Here is a 14820-nt window from a genome sequence, read left to right as displayed (position 1 = left end):
TTGTAAGCAGTAAACACCTCTCTGGCCACAACGAGCATCTGGTCCTGCCATCGGAAAGCACAGAAAGCTCTCAAGGATCAAGGTGGGCTGCTGATGATCTCTGAATGAGACAGCTTCTTCCAGGCTGCGGAGCGCGATGAATTTGATGAAACTTTTCTATGAATATAATCCTACTAGGTGGCTTTTTAACAATTGAGCTGGAACCTGAGTTTTCTGGTCTTGAGTCTCTCTTGCTTTCTATATTTGACATTTTGCCCTCTAAGAAACCTTAGAATCACAGAATGTTAGGGGTTGAAAGGGACCTTAAAATATCATGTAGTCCAATCCCCCCACCAGAGCAGGAACACCCAGATGAGGTTACACAGGAATGTGTTCACGTGGGTTTTGAATCTTTCCAGAGAAGGAGGCCCCACAACCTCTCTGGGCAGCCTGTTCCAGGCTCTGTCACTCTCACTGTGAAGAACCTTCTTCTCATATTTAAGTGGAACCTTTTGTGTTCCAGTTTGTACCCATTGCCCCTTGGTTGTTACTGAGAAGAGCCTGGCTCCGTCCTTGTGACACTCAACCTTTACATATCTATAAACATTAATAAGGTCATCCCGCAGTCTCCTCCAAGTTAAAGAGACACAGCTCCTTCAGCCTTTCCTCATAAGGGAGGTGCTCCACTCCCTTAACCATCCTCATTGCCCTGCGCTGGATCCTCTCCAGCAGTTCCCTGTCCTTCTTGAACTGAGGGGCCCAGAACTGGACACAATATTCCAGGTGTGGTCTCACCAGGGCAGAGTAGAGAGGCAGGAGAACCTCTCTCGACCTACTAACCACCCCCCTTCTAATCCACCCCAGGATGCCATTGGCCTTCCTGGCCACAAGGGCACAGTGCTGGCTCATGGTCATCCTGCTGCCCCCAGGACCCCCAGGTCCCCTTCCCCTACACTGCTCTCCAACACATCATTCCTCAACTTATACAGGAACCTGGGGTTGTTCCTGCCCAGATGCAAGACTCTACACTTTCCCTTGTTATATTTCATTAAACTTTTCCCCGCCCAACTCTCCAGCCTGTCCGGGTCTCTGGATGGCAGCACAGCCTTCTGACGTGTCAGCCACCCCTCCCAGCTTGGTGTCATCAGCAAACTTGCTGACAGTGCACTCTATTCCTTCATCCAAGTAATTGATGAATGTATTGGATAATACTGGTCCTAGTACTGACCCTTGAGGCACTCCACTAGATACAGGCCTCCAACTGGACTCTGCACCACTGATCACAACTCTCTGGCTTCTCTAGCTTCTTTCCTTCAGCCAGTTCGCAGTCCACCTCACTACCCGATTGTCCAGACCACACTTCCTCAGTTTAGCTTTGAGGATGCTGTGGGAGACTGTGTCAAATGCTTTACTGAAATCAAGACAGACCCCATCCATTGCTTTGCCATCATCCATCCACTTTGTTATGTCCTCATAAAAGGCTATGAGGTTGGTCAAGCATGACTTCCCCTTGGTGAAGGCATGTTGACTGCCCCTAATGACCCTCTTATCCTTGATATGCCTTTAGATGGCACCAAGGATAAGTTGCTCCATCACTTTCCCGGGGATGGAGGTGAGGCTGACTGGTCTGTAGTTACCCGGGTCCTCCTTCTTGCCCTTTTTGAAGACTGAAGTGACATTTGATTTCTTCCAGTCTTCAGGCACCTCTCCCATTTCCCAAGACTTAGCAAAGGTGATGGAGAGAAATCTTGTATAAATTGGTAGCTAAAGCTTTTGGAGATGTAACTATTTCCTCCCTCATTCATTTGAGCAATAATGGATCTGGTTTTTAAATTTAACATTTAATACGAGTGATTTTTCTCCAACTCATCAACTACTGCAACCTTTCTCAATATTCCTTTCTGCAATAGATTTACCAGTTGGATGTTTCTGCTACAGTGTGTTCAACATTGAAACAAAATTAACACCTTTAGATGGCATCATAGACTAAAGATTTATCATCCCACTGCTATGAGATGGTGGGAGGAAGCAGGGCATAGACTTTTCTTACAGAATAATCACCATACGCTGTGTGCAGACTTAGACATGCTGCACAGTTTTATGCTAGGTGACATTCTGATGATTATCTTTACACTTTGGAGATGTAATGCTTTATTATCTTACTCAATAATATATTAAATCAATATTATGTGGACTGGGCTCATATGATAAATTTTAAAATAACTTGGTAAATATATGACCATGCTTTACAGGAGTTATATATCTAAGCCCACATAACAGTTAAGAACTTCCATGGTTCCCACATTCTCGACCTTTATCTAATTTTTGGCAATGTTCCCTGAGGTTCAGGGATTTTGTACAGCTTTTAGCTGTCAGTCTGCACAAAACACAGCCCTAGAAATCTAGCTCTTTGCAGACTAAAATTCCAGAAAGTCTTTCCTAAGCTTATTATAATTACTAACTGCTTCTATTAATTCCTAACTAAAATCACATTAATTTGCCCTTGAACTTTAATGAAGTGGGTGTGATCATCATTGTGAAAAAATTTATTCAGAAAAATAATGTCTTTTATTTGTTGGCAAATCCAGGTTCAATTTGTGCTGAAATTAGCTATAATTTGCAAATAATAGTCAAGTTAAGATCTATCCTTTTTCCCTATCTCTCAATAGCTAGAATGGTAAAGGTAATTCATTTTTCTTAATAATTGCTTCTGTGGAAAATCTTTGAAAAGACAGCTAAGCTAAGTTTCTTGAACACTGCAAGAAAATACTTGGATCACACGCAGAAAAACCTTGACATGTCCAGTGCAATAAAACTTGGGACTGCATTTCATGCTCCAAAGCCTCCTAAAAAAAGTGACTCAGAACAATTCAGAAAATGTTTGATCCAAATTACATGAACTTCTCAGTGATTTAAGGGACAGTAGAGATGGGATCACTGTCAGCTCAGATTTATTGTCAGCAAGTTCACTCTTGTACTCCTTTTGCATAACTGAATGATGGATTAAAACATATTAAACCACATTGAGATGGGGTTTCCACAACACAGGCTGTACACCATGAATGTATTTTCCAATGGCAGAAGAATATAGTGATGTGCCTGGTGTCACCAGATGGTGCTCCTCCACCATTTGTCAAAGTGTTTGCCTTAGGGTAAGCAAGATTTGATTGTTAAAAAGATAGGTTCTTCTAATGCCAGTTTTGGATTATGCCAGAACCTACTTCTTAGAAGTGGCCTGAAGATGGAAGGAGTAGACTGAATGGTAGCAAAGTTTCCTTTTCATTTATGGTTAAGTGGCCATCAGGCTAAAATTCCTGAAAAAAAAACAACATTGCTCCATGGGACTGTTGCATTTCAGAATTGATACATGAATAAATTAATCAAATTAACCTTGATGCCTACTCAGACAGTATACAGCTGATTTCTTCTGCAGAGAAACTGCATTGTAAAGCAGCTTGTAAATGGCCCCAGATATCTTAAAGGTGTGCTATTAGTGTTGTAATAATGAGATATTAGTAGATAAAGAAGACGAAGGATTTATAAATGTTAACATTTTTAATCCAATTTTTTTGACAAAAAGAAAAAAAAAAAGGCTGTAGGTTACTTAAAAGTTAATGAAGTGAAATAATTGTTGATGCGGTGCTTGTAATTCACAGAAAAGGCAAAGTCCTGTTTACTTGAATAAAGCAGGAATTGGATAAGAGGCAATGTTTTTGCTCAGTACTTCACATACAAGTACTGAGTCTTCAGCTTTTTGCTTAGCTCTGCTCAAGATTACACTTTAAGTTGTTGCCTTGTATCTCTGCATTCCTGTCTTTTCTACCTTGACATCACTGATATTTTCTATTCCTCCCCTTACTATTCCTGTGCCTTTTTCACTTCTGTTTCACAAAAATTAACATGGAAGAAGAAAAGCCAAAAAAACTCCTCCACCTTAGATTGTCTTTCTCTTGGGAGTGATGTGTACCTGTCAGAAGTCTGTTACTGTTTCAGATTATCTGGCTCCATTGGAGCACTTAACTGTTCATTCTTACAACTATTTTAAGTGAAGGATGTGCCATACTATTATGACATGTAGAACATAAAGTCTAAATCCATATATTCTGCCTAAAAAAGCCACAGTGAAAATATACATCTCTCTGCCCCTTTGTAAGGATTTGTTCCAAGACAGCTAGTGATCTAACAACCTATATTCTTTAGTTCTTTGAATATCAAATAAATCTTAAAGCGTGATTCTATTTGGAAAAGTTTTACCTTTTAAAGGTATAATATATGTTCCTGGGCTTTCTGTTTTCCAACACTTTCAGATCAGATTTGCTCAGTCTTAATATAAAAATGACACAAAACATTTCTTCCTGATTCCAGCATCACAGACACAATTTAATATCCTGGCCCAAATCAAGGACTGTGTGATGCACTTAAAATTGTTCACGTTTTCTTTGTACCTTCTCAGGTAAAGGCTCTGTGACTCAGACTTAATTAGTTATTCCACGGATGATATGTGAGTCAGAAAAACCCACTTCATTCTCCCATAGATTATTTTGTTTTGACTGTAATAGCTACAGATGCCCTGAGACTTTGGGAAGAGATGATGTGTAACAGCACTGTCCTGAACAAACTTCATGTGGGTAATTACACTATGTTAGGTGTGCTGTGCCTGTCCTTGCCTGCACTTTGCAAGGTGTTCCCATGGAGAAACTGAGAAACTCCTCAGTACCTGATCTTCACAGAGGGCACACTAGGCAGTCTCTGAAAATCAAGTCTCATAAAGTTTCTCAAAAATCAAAGTACACAGAATGACTAGTTACTTGAAGATTGACCATAAGCAGGAGCTTCTTCCATTTTCTAATCTATCACTCCCACCTGTTTTACCTGTGTTTGCCTTGGGTTTGGTTGGGATGAACTAACAGCTTTGTAAGCGAGCTAAAAAGGTTTGTGTTAACATTGCCAGACTTAATAAAACCATATTAAAAATCACACGAACATGCTTTTCAAGAAAAATGTCTTCCTGTCTCCCTGTATGTTTTAAACTATTGAATACTGAGAATAGGGATTGTTCAAAAGAGAGACTGAACAGGCTCTTGGTAAGCCTGTACCTTCTAGATGTCACCAATGGGTGTGATAGAGAGCATGTTTAAAGCATCACTATTTTAATGTTATATGAGATTGCTGAAAGGGCACTATACTTTGCAAAACATGTTTGATGGGATGCAATGGTCTGCTACAGCCTCTAACACGCTGGCTACTGTAACAGAGCTGTGGTTTTTTCATTTCACAGTGCATAGAGTCTCACTTCCATGGAAGATAACTGGGAATTTGCAGTTGCCTACTGAGTGGTTCCTCATGCCTTCTACATCTCAAGCAACAGATGAAGGAGGCTGAGTAACTGTAAGGAGATGGGATTCAACCAAGACAACAAATAAAAAAGAATAGTAAATTCAAAGAGAGGAAGATACCCCTGCTGTGCCTGGCAGCCTTGCTAATTCCAGAAATCTAGATGAAAACCTTCATGGCAGGAATCATTTTGTTATGGATCAGCATGGAAGTGATCTCTGCTGGAGCTGCAAGGTAACAAAATGGGTTGCTAAAAGAGCTCATCCAAGATGCGAGCCACAGAAAATGCAAAAATTGATCCTGACTTTGGAAGGCTTGAGTTCAGTCCCCTACAGCTGGCTTCAGCTTCTCCTGTATATAGGAATACAACTCAGAAGATGCAGTCACGGCATTGCCGAGGTCCATAGTCCAATGCAATCACTGAGATTATATCCATTTACTCCAAGATCTGTCCAAGACACTTTGTTGTATGGAATACATACAAGAATGTTGTACCCTAACAAACACTGTATAAAGGACCATTATGCAGGGAGTTATATTTACATTATTTCATCTGTCATGCAGAATTTTTGGAAATAAATTTGTCTTTCAGGCCTTCTCAGCATTGAGAACACTGGAAAATTACTTAAGTCTGTTTATTTACCTATTTGTGCCTGGCCAACAAAGAGTGAAGCCCTTGCTGCTGCTGTCATAATCCCATCTCATGTTTTCACTCTTATTATGAGAAAAAACAAATATGTGCTAAAAGATGCAGTGAAACCTCTTGCTACATTTTCAGTGGTGACCACGTCTGACACTATCAGAAGTTCAGTCTGAACAGCCAAGTACGTGGTATGGTTATAAATACAGAAGAAGCTCTTCAGCTCAGCTTCATGGAGTGAACATTACGACATTGAAAAATCAAGAAAGGATTGTGCAAAGCAGCTGCACCAAGAGCCAGAATTTGGGTAACCTTCAGGGATTAAAATAGAGCAGGGAAAGGGAAAAGAAAGACTAAAGCTGAACCTGCTAGACATCTGCAAGCACAAAATCTAAAGATCTGATGGAAAGGAGGTTTTTCTCTCTTTTTTTAGACGGTACCACTCTTGGGACTTTTTAAAAATCTAATTGGTATTTAGAAGATTGATTATCCGAATGTCATAGGGGAAAACGGCTCTGTCTGGATAACTGGGTGAATTTGCATCACAATTAAGCATTGGGAAGCAATTCCTTTGTGGAGTATTTTATTGAGGTTCAAGTCATCAAAGATGAGTTGTAATGACAATAGAGATATATTTTTTGTATTTTCGTGCCTTTTCATTTCCTAACCACACACTGTAAAGGATAAAAATATTTCCAGTCCTTGTGATTGCCAAGATAAAAAGCAAACTAAAAGAACCTATTACCTTTTTGTAAGTATATCATTTTAGGCCAGTTTTGTGAGTTTGGGTACCATTTGCATGAGTTTTAAAGTCATGGGAGTTAATTAGCCCCATCTCCCTCTTTTCTTTTAGTGTGCTTTAAAAAGACAGAGAAACAGTTAGGTTTTCCAGGATAGGTTTGCTCCCTCCCTGGTCTGCTACTCAGTTACCTCCAAAGCCCCTATTTTATACTGTCCTTGACTTTTTATTTATCCTTTTTCTTTAATGTGTTTCATTGAAAAGGAATTTTATGACCATATCGTGGCTCAGGAAGCTTTTTCCCAAGCTGATGCTTCTTTTCAGTAGTTATCTCACAACCTGTGCTGGCCGCTGCCTCTGAAGGTCACATACATCCCTTCCTAGCGCTCTTCTGTTTCAACCCTTCTTCTTGGCCCTGTTTTTGTTTGTTTCAGTCTTCCCCTCCATGACAATCAAATTAGAGCCATGCAGTTCCCTGTGAGGAGAAGGCAGTCCAAAAGCAGGAAGCCTGCATTGCTCTGGTGAGCACATTAGCCTCTGGGGCTGCATAACTGTTTTCTGCAACTCTAATTAAGACGTGGCCTGTGGTTACACCAGTACACAGCCTGAGCCAGCCTGGCATATTTTTGCTTTTATTATTATTGTTTTGATCACACCGTCAGGGCAGTGTGGACTGGCTCGTGTATGCTCTACTGCCCTCCAACGGGTGGAAACAATGCTCTCACCAGGCTTTTCTTGCACCTTCACCTCCCTGAGATGTCCCTAGTTGCAGCCTAACATGGAATTTAATATTTGTAATGCTCTGTATATGGTGAAGAGCCTAGAAACTGGACAAAAGAGACCACTGCTAGGTATTACTGAAGCCGCCATCAGCAAGAAAGGCTCCTCTGCCTCCAAGCTGTGGGTTAGTTTGTTGTTACCACCCAGTGAAGCCTTGTGCACTGGTGTAATTTTATTGCTGAGTTCGAAGCATGGCTGAGCTGGAGCGGGGTGGGGGTGACCGCTGTGTGTGCACAGCTTTCCAGGAGAGCCCTGTCCCTGCCAGCACGCACCCCTCGCACCACAGCCTGAAATGTGGGTGCTGGTGGATGTGGCGTGGGCAGCCGGGCTCCGGCACACCCAGTCCCTGCTGCAAACCCACCTTCCCAGCAGGGCTGTGCGGACACAGGCCCCAGGACAGGCTACCCAGGGGCAGCACAGTATTAAGGGGTGCAAAGGTTCCTGAGCATGGGACCTGTGTGCAGGACGTAAAAAATCCAGTTAAATCCCCCTCAGCTGTTGGGTGACCCAATGAAATGCAGCTGCTAATGAGCGTGGGTGACCTGTGGGCATGAGAGGCCGTGAGTCATAGAATCGTTTCAGTTGGAGGAGACCCTCAGGATCACCAAGTCCAACCATAACCTAACTCTAGCACTAAACCGTGTCCCTAAAACCCTCGTCTAAACGCCTTTTAAACCCCTCCAGGGATGGTGACTCCACCAGTTCCCTGGGCAGCCTGTTCCAATGCCTGGCAACGCTTTCCATGAATAATTTTTTTCCTAATATCCAAGCACCTCTCGGGTCACAGAGCTCTCAGTAACTTCGCTGTACCACCGAGAGGCCTCAAGTCCCCTTGTGAAAGAAAAAGAGGAAGAAAAAAGGGCGGGCGTCCGCACAGCAAAAGCCAAGTGCCCGGCACCAGTGGGTGTGAGCGGGAGGACCTGGGCGGTCAGGAGCCGCCTCCACCGCCCCCCCGGGGCGCAGGGGCAGCGGGTGGGCCCAGGGGCGCCGGCCGCGGGCACTGCGGGCGGGGCGAGCCGGCGCTCAGGCGGTTGCGCTGCATGCAGTCAGTCACATGAGCCGCCGGGGAGCCGCGCAGCCCCCGCCCTCCTTCCCCCGCACCCCTTTGGCCGTGAATGGCACGGCCCGGATGCGCTTGTACGCAAGGAGGGTGCGGGCGAACCATTGAGCGGGGGTGGGGGAACCCGGCAGCCGCCGGCTTGGGAACACCCCTTCGCCCGGGCGTTGCAGCGGAGGGAACGGACGTGACAGGCTGAGCGGCCGGGCGCCGGCTGCCGGAGACGGAGGGCGATGGTCGTCCCCAGGGGACAGGAGTACCAGGCCCCCCAGGAGGTACCGTAGCGGCGTCTCTCCCAGCCCCTCCACCCCGGGCAGAGCGGCGTTGGCGAGGCGCGGCCGCCCGCTTGTTCCTCCGGCAGCGCTGCACTGGCGTCCTGGGGCTCCCTGCCGGCTCCTGCCCCTCCCCGCCTCCCCGCGGGCTGGGGCGCGGACCGGCAGCCCGGGGGTCACGGCCGTACAGCGGGCTCGGCCCTGCGCCCTCCCCGGCCCTGTGCGGTGGGTCCCGCGGGAGCCGGGCCCTGTGGGGCTGCGGGCAGCGCCCGGCGGTCACCGTCCGTGCACCAGTGCCTGCTTGGCCCCTCTGCTTGCTAGGCTTTTCGGGTTTCCGTGGGAGGGAGAGGAGGAGACTGTCCGAAAGATTTTGGGGAAGGGTGGGGAGGGTGTGTGAGTGGGTCCCTGGGACACCTGAGGAGAGACCTAAAGCCCGTTTGGGGCCTAGGTCTGAGGGAGCCCCTGCTCGATCGTGTGTGTCCGTGGAGCTGTGGGGCTTCATCCTAGCAAACGGGGACAAAAGCCCTTTCTAAGGGTGCTGAGCTGCTGAGGCTTCGGGGCACCGAAATATCCAGGCTGCCCATCGGAGTTTACTTTTTGTTACTGCCATGCTTTGAGTTCACTTAAAATCGTGTTACCCAAAAAAGTGGGATTCTTCGTGCGTTTATCCTCCTGTCTTTGTAAGAAGGTCCTAGAAGGGTTAATGTGAGGTCTAGGATTTTGTGAACCCTGAAACTGAAAGAAATGCGCAAATGGAGAATAAATTAGCTGCGTTAGGGCAATAAGAGCAATCTGTCTAACTGGAGGCAAGCAGTGGGGCCAGGAGTTTGAACAGCAAAAGCAGATTAAAGTATTTAACAGGGAGAAAAAAAAAAGTTATATTAAATCCACATAGAAATGCATTACCTGTTTCTTTAATGTCTTTTAAATTAACAACCAAGTTGCTAATAGAAGGTTTTATGTGATGTGTATTAAGATAAAGTTTGGAAAATGTTCTTTTGAAGAATGAAATAAAAACACTGAGCGTTGTACTGTTCATTTGTCAGGTTGAAACAAGAGAAGATGAGGAACAAAACATCAAGTTGACTGAAATTTTGGAACTGTTGGTGGCTGCTGGGTATTTTCGAGCAAGAATCAAGGGGTTATCACCCTTTGACAAGGTGAGACCAATTCAATATTTTTAGAAACCTTTCTTAAGTATATGAGGATTACTTATTTTTTTTTGCTAGTTAGTTTAGCAATTCTAGGTGACTTAAAATAAAAAAGAGACACTTAGAATACATTAAATTTTCCTGTGTAAATAATTCTGCAAATGACCCAGTTTCAGACAGATAGTACTTCCTCAGTCTTGAAAAATAATTTTGTGCAGCAGGGCCTGTTTTAAAGGAGACAGTTGAATGCGAGCTAATTGCTGGTGTGCTTTTTTGTGCATGTTACGGCCTAAGGAAGGGTCAGATATGGGGAATTTTGCCCCTCTGCTGCAGTTAGAATAGCTACAAAGACTTGATACTTGGAGATAGCGTGGTCATTTTAAAAAGGAGTTTTCATTAATGAGAAATGAGGAAGTATTTGTCTTGAGAGGCTGTGTGAAAGAATGGAACAGTTAGCCTAGTGAGATTATTTTGGAGCTGTTTTTACATATCTATAGAGTGTCATGAATGTTAACCTTTCATTGTCCTGGACGGGAAGTGTGTTACTGACAGTGAGCAAAGTTCAGGTTGAAAAGAGGCTTCTGAATTGTGTTAGTGCTGACTCTGTGACAAATTCCTGAACCGAGCTTTGAAAACACACAACTGCGGCAGCCTAGAAATGGACTCCACTGTTTTCTGCTGTGTCTTTGATCATAGTGCAGCCTTACTTAGTTTCTTCAAGCTGCTTAGCATTACTGGCCTCAGCTGCTCGGCATACAGACACAAAGTACTTTCAAGGAGAGCGCCTTAGGATGTAATATTGTTGCATTTGTGTGTAGAAATGGATGCAACAGGTTTATACTTGCCTAAATACAATGGCAAAGTTACCATTTCATGACAATGCCCAACCTTTACAAAAATGAGCATTGCTGTAGAAAATTATCTATCTGGTAGTATAAAAGGGATGCTGATAAAGTGTTTCAGAGGGGAATGTGAGAGGGGTAAGGTGTTGCAAAAGCTTGTATAGAACTCCCTAATTTGCTGTATGATGTTGCTAAGTTATTCCATATTTTAATTCCTTTTCTCTGTTCTTTGCTGTTGCATCCATTTAGGTTATCTTGCATATGTTCATGCAAGGTTATCTTTAAATATTTATGTAACGTATGTAGAGTTGATGAAATGGCTTAGGAGTTTAAATATACTGAAGGATCTGTAGGAGTAGGGCCTGAAATAGAGATTTTCATAGAGCTGGTGGTGTGCATTACTATGTTTATATGGTGCTTGGCGAAAGTATATATGTCAAGGTAAATAAGTGAATACAGAAATTATGATCCCTGAGAAAATTTAGATATGGTCACTTTTTAAAGATCATGACATTTAACATACTCTCATGTTTTATTTATTTTTTAATCTGAGAGCTATTTCAAAATTAATATATGAAGCCAAGAGAAGAATTTAGAATGTAACTAACTGCTCTTTTTTCTGTCTTGTATATATACATTGTATGTAGAAGTTGACATATGTATTCTATCTATTTCAGTCTCTGTATAAGAATACTGAGGATGGAGAAAATACTAAGCTGTAGTTTCTGAAATAAATAAAGCCTTGAAGATGTATTTGTTTTTATGTCTTCAAATTAAAATGGAACTAACCATGCTGTTGCTCCTTTGCTAGGTGGTAGGTGGCATGACGTGGTGTATCACTACTTGCAACTTTGATATCGATGTTGATTTATTGTTTCAGGAAAACTCTACTATTGGTCAAAAAATGTAAGTTGATGAAATGGCAAGTGTGGCATTTTTTTCCTTCTTAGAAAAGAAACGGATGGGGGGTGGGAAGTCACCTGATAGCTGCTTGTTTATAAGAAGGATTTTTACCCCAACCTTCCTGCTTTTCAAGACCACTGGTTTGTAAACCTTGCACTGGTTTCTGGGTTTCTCTGACTGTAGTTCCACAATCTATAAAACCAGAAAGAAGCTTATTCCAAACAAGGCAGTGCTGTTCCCATCTGGGCTGCCGTGTTCTTCTATCTCTGCTAAGCAGTGAAAGCATTTGTGTGGCTCCACATCGAACTGGATTGGGAACTGATCCAGATTAAAACCTACGAAAAAAAGGAAAATAGTTGTAACATGAATCAGTTCCTGGATCCAGTTCTCTATGCAGCTGCACAGATGCTTGTGCTGGCACAAGGGGATGATGCAGAGGCCAAAACAAAGGGCAGAGGGAGACCACAGTGCTGGAAGCTGGAGCGCAGCATTAGAAGACCTTCCTTAAGTTCTCTGTGTCTGTGGTTTTGCTGTGTAAATAACCTCTGATTCTCCTTTATGGTTCTGGGGTGGAATTGCAGGCATCGGCAAACAGAATTTAAGGCATGGCGCTGTTGTCAGAAGAGTTAACTGCCCCATATGGAGGAGCGGGAGTTCCTTCCTAATAGTGACCCAATGAGACCATTTTGGTTTGATTAATTTCTTATGCATGGAATTTTCTCGTAAGCCAACTAATTGCTGTATTAAAAATTTAAAAATTGTTTATGCTGAGAAAGGGATTACATTCTAAACTACATTATTTCTTTATGCATTTCTGTGATAAAAAAGCCATAATTAACATTTCAGGAAGTAGGAATGTCCTGTCAAGTTATATGAAGAGACTTCATTGCTCAATGTAGCTGAAAAGAGCACATTTCTGTGCTGTTTGATTTACAGTCATTTAGCATTGGCAAGATTGTAACACATTTAAAAACAAAAATTTGTGGTTATTGCAATTAAACATGGAGACACTTAAATCATCAAGGATAACCAAGTACATAAAGCATTGCTAAGTGCACAGAATTAGTAGAGACTAGGAATGGAGATGGTGGTGCTAGATCTTAAAATTGCCATCTTTGTTATCCTTAAGAACAGCAGGATAGGAAATAGTTAAGTTGTTCTGTTATCTTTCCAGCTGACTGGCAAAACAAAACCCAGGCTCCTCTCCCAAAACAGCAACAATGATTTATTTGTAAATCTAAATTGCTCACAGTCACACAAGCATGGGCTGTTTTGATGTCCATGTAATGCTTATATTGGTGGTGGCTCAGTGCTTCTGTGATGTTCTCAAGATAAAGCTGAGTTTTCTCAATATTATTCCAATTATTTAATTGCTCGGCTGAAATAAACATGGAAACATATGTTAGGAGAGGATCTTGCATCTATTGGATAAATATATATATATATGTATTTTTTAATTGCATTTGCTTTGATTCTGCTGAGAGGTGCTGCTGTTTTCATGTTGTACAATATTATTATGGTGGAAATTGCCTTATAAGAGTTATGGCAGAGTTTTCACTTCTGTTAAGAAGTGTAACTTTTCCTGTTCCCAGACTCTGTTCCCTGTTTTAGCCCTGTTCCCAGACTCTGGTCTCTTGTCTCGTATGTCTTGCTCCCCTTTTGTTCTTCCAGAGTATTGGTTGTCCATTTGGGCAGTACAGAATAACTGGTCCAGTACTGACCACAGTGCTAATTTTTTTTCCGTCGTGGAAAAATAAGTTTTAGTTTTCCCAGTACAGTGTTCATCCTCAGTGCTGACAACTGCTTTAAAAATGTGCTTAACAGCATAGGCAGCAAAAAAAAAATGCCCTAAAATAAGGGAGTTAGTGGAAACAGGATGATATTCTTGTAGATTAATTCCTTGTGTTTGGGTAATCTTGTCGTTGTACCAGCTCTTACCTGAGCTGTAGAATAAGATGTCTGCATATTCAGTTTTACCTGCTTCAAAACCATGTGTAGTATATTGTGTATTTAGCTTTTAGGTGTAATATATGCTTAAACTCATAAAGTTTCAGTAGGAATGCTAGGCTATTTTTTTGGGAGTTCCACTGAACAAATTCTGAAGACATTACATTTGATTATGGATTTGATATGACTGCATATCTTTTACTTAGTATAACTGTACTTAAAGATACCGTTTCCTCATGGGTACATATATTATGATACGCAAAGGTGTTTGTAGATAGAGCTTATGTGGGCATTTCACCTGAACAAACATGCAGGTCTTAAAATGACGCGTGTATTATTATAAATTAAATCACAAGCCAGGAGCCTGCAAGAGGGGTTTAATCACCTCTTCACAGACTAATAATATGTGTAGTACAATGTCAAAGCTATTTTGTAAATGAAAGTTTGGCTGCTTTTTACAGCTGTGTGCAATGGAAGCCACTAGAGGGAACCTTCTTCCAACTACTGACTGTGTTTGCAAAAATGATTTCTAATTTACAGACAAAAATTGTAACATATATACATGTGTGGTTTTGTTGTTTTATAATAGCGCCTTAACCGAAAAAATTGTATCGGTATTGCCAAAAATGAAGTGTCCTCATCGTTTGGAACCACATCAGATCCAGGGATTGGATTTCATTCATATATTTCCTGTTGTCCAGGTAATAATTTTGTGATATATTGATACTTTGCTGAAAAAAGCCATAAAACTTGCGTAAAAATTGTAATGAAGATCTGTATTGTTGTTTGGCTCTGTGTGTGACTTTGGAATGAATAACCACAGAGAAGTATTTTGAATGAATGTTTTTAAAGAATTGGGTGTCGTTATGGATGATAGAATTCTTAAATGTCGTTTGATCCACATTTAAGAAAAACGTGAAAGAAACTCCTTAAATTATTTGAAATAGACTCAGATTCTGCCTTTTATGCAATGTGTCTGCTTAAAGAAACTAGAGTTTAAGCTTGTTTTGGAATCTGATAATCTACTTTGCCAGACTAGGAAACAGAACAAAAATCTTACTCCATAGGCTTAAACATAGACTGTAAGTTATGGAAATAGTCACTTAATCAAAAGGATATGTATGAATAAGGTGAAAGCCAATTGCAGTTGTTTCTTTAAACATAACTCATCCTTCA

General features: G+C 42.0%; 1 protein-coding gene across 3 annotated transcripts in view; it reads left to right on the top strand.

The window, feature by feature from the left end:
- CCDC93 (coiled-coil domain containing 93) overlaps positions 1-14820 on the top strand; it is a 60841-nt gene that overhangs the window by 11881 nt on the left and 34140 nt on the right. Inside the window, exons 1-4 of one of the 3 annotated variants that reach the window (XR_010473976.1) lie at positions 8517-8804; positions 9848-9961; positions 11606-11700; positions 14234-14345. Coding sequence is in view for 2 of the 3 variants with exons in the window: in XM_065070393.1 (XP_064926465.1) it covers positions 8763-8804; positions 9848-9961; positions 11606-11700; positions 14234-14345 (363 nt within the window). In the remaining variant the exon portion in view is untranslated. Of the gene's footprint in view, positions 1-8516; positions 8805-9847; positions 9962-11605; positions 11701-14233; positions 14346-14820 lie in introns of those variants that run through there. The other 2 variants (XM_065070393.1, XM_065070394.1) reach the window with 2 other exon arrangements.

Source organism: Columba livia, chromosome 7 (genome assembly GCF_036013475.1).
Source record: "Columba livia isolate bColLiv1 breed racing homer chromosome 7, bColLiv1.pat.W.v2, whole genome shotgun sequence".
NCBI classification, from domain to species: domain Eukaryota; kingdom Metazoa; phylum Chordata; class Aves; order Columbiformes; family Columbidae; genus Columba; species Columba livia.
This window is presented reverse-complemented; position numbering and strand designations above follow the sequence as displayed.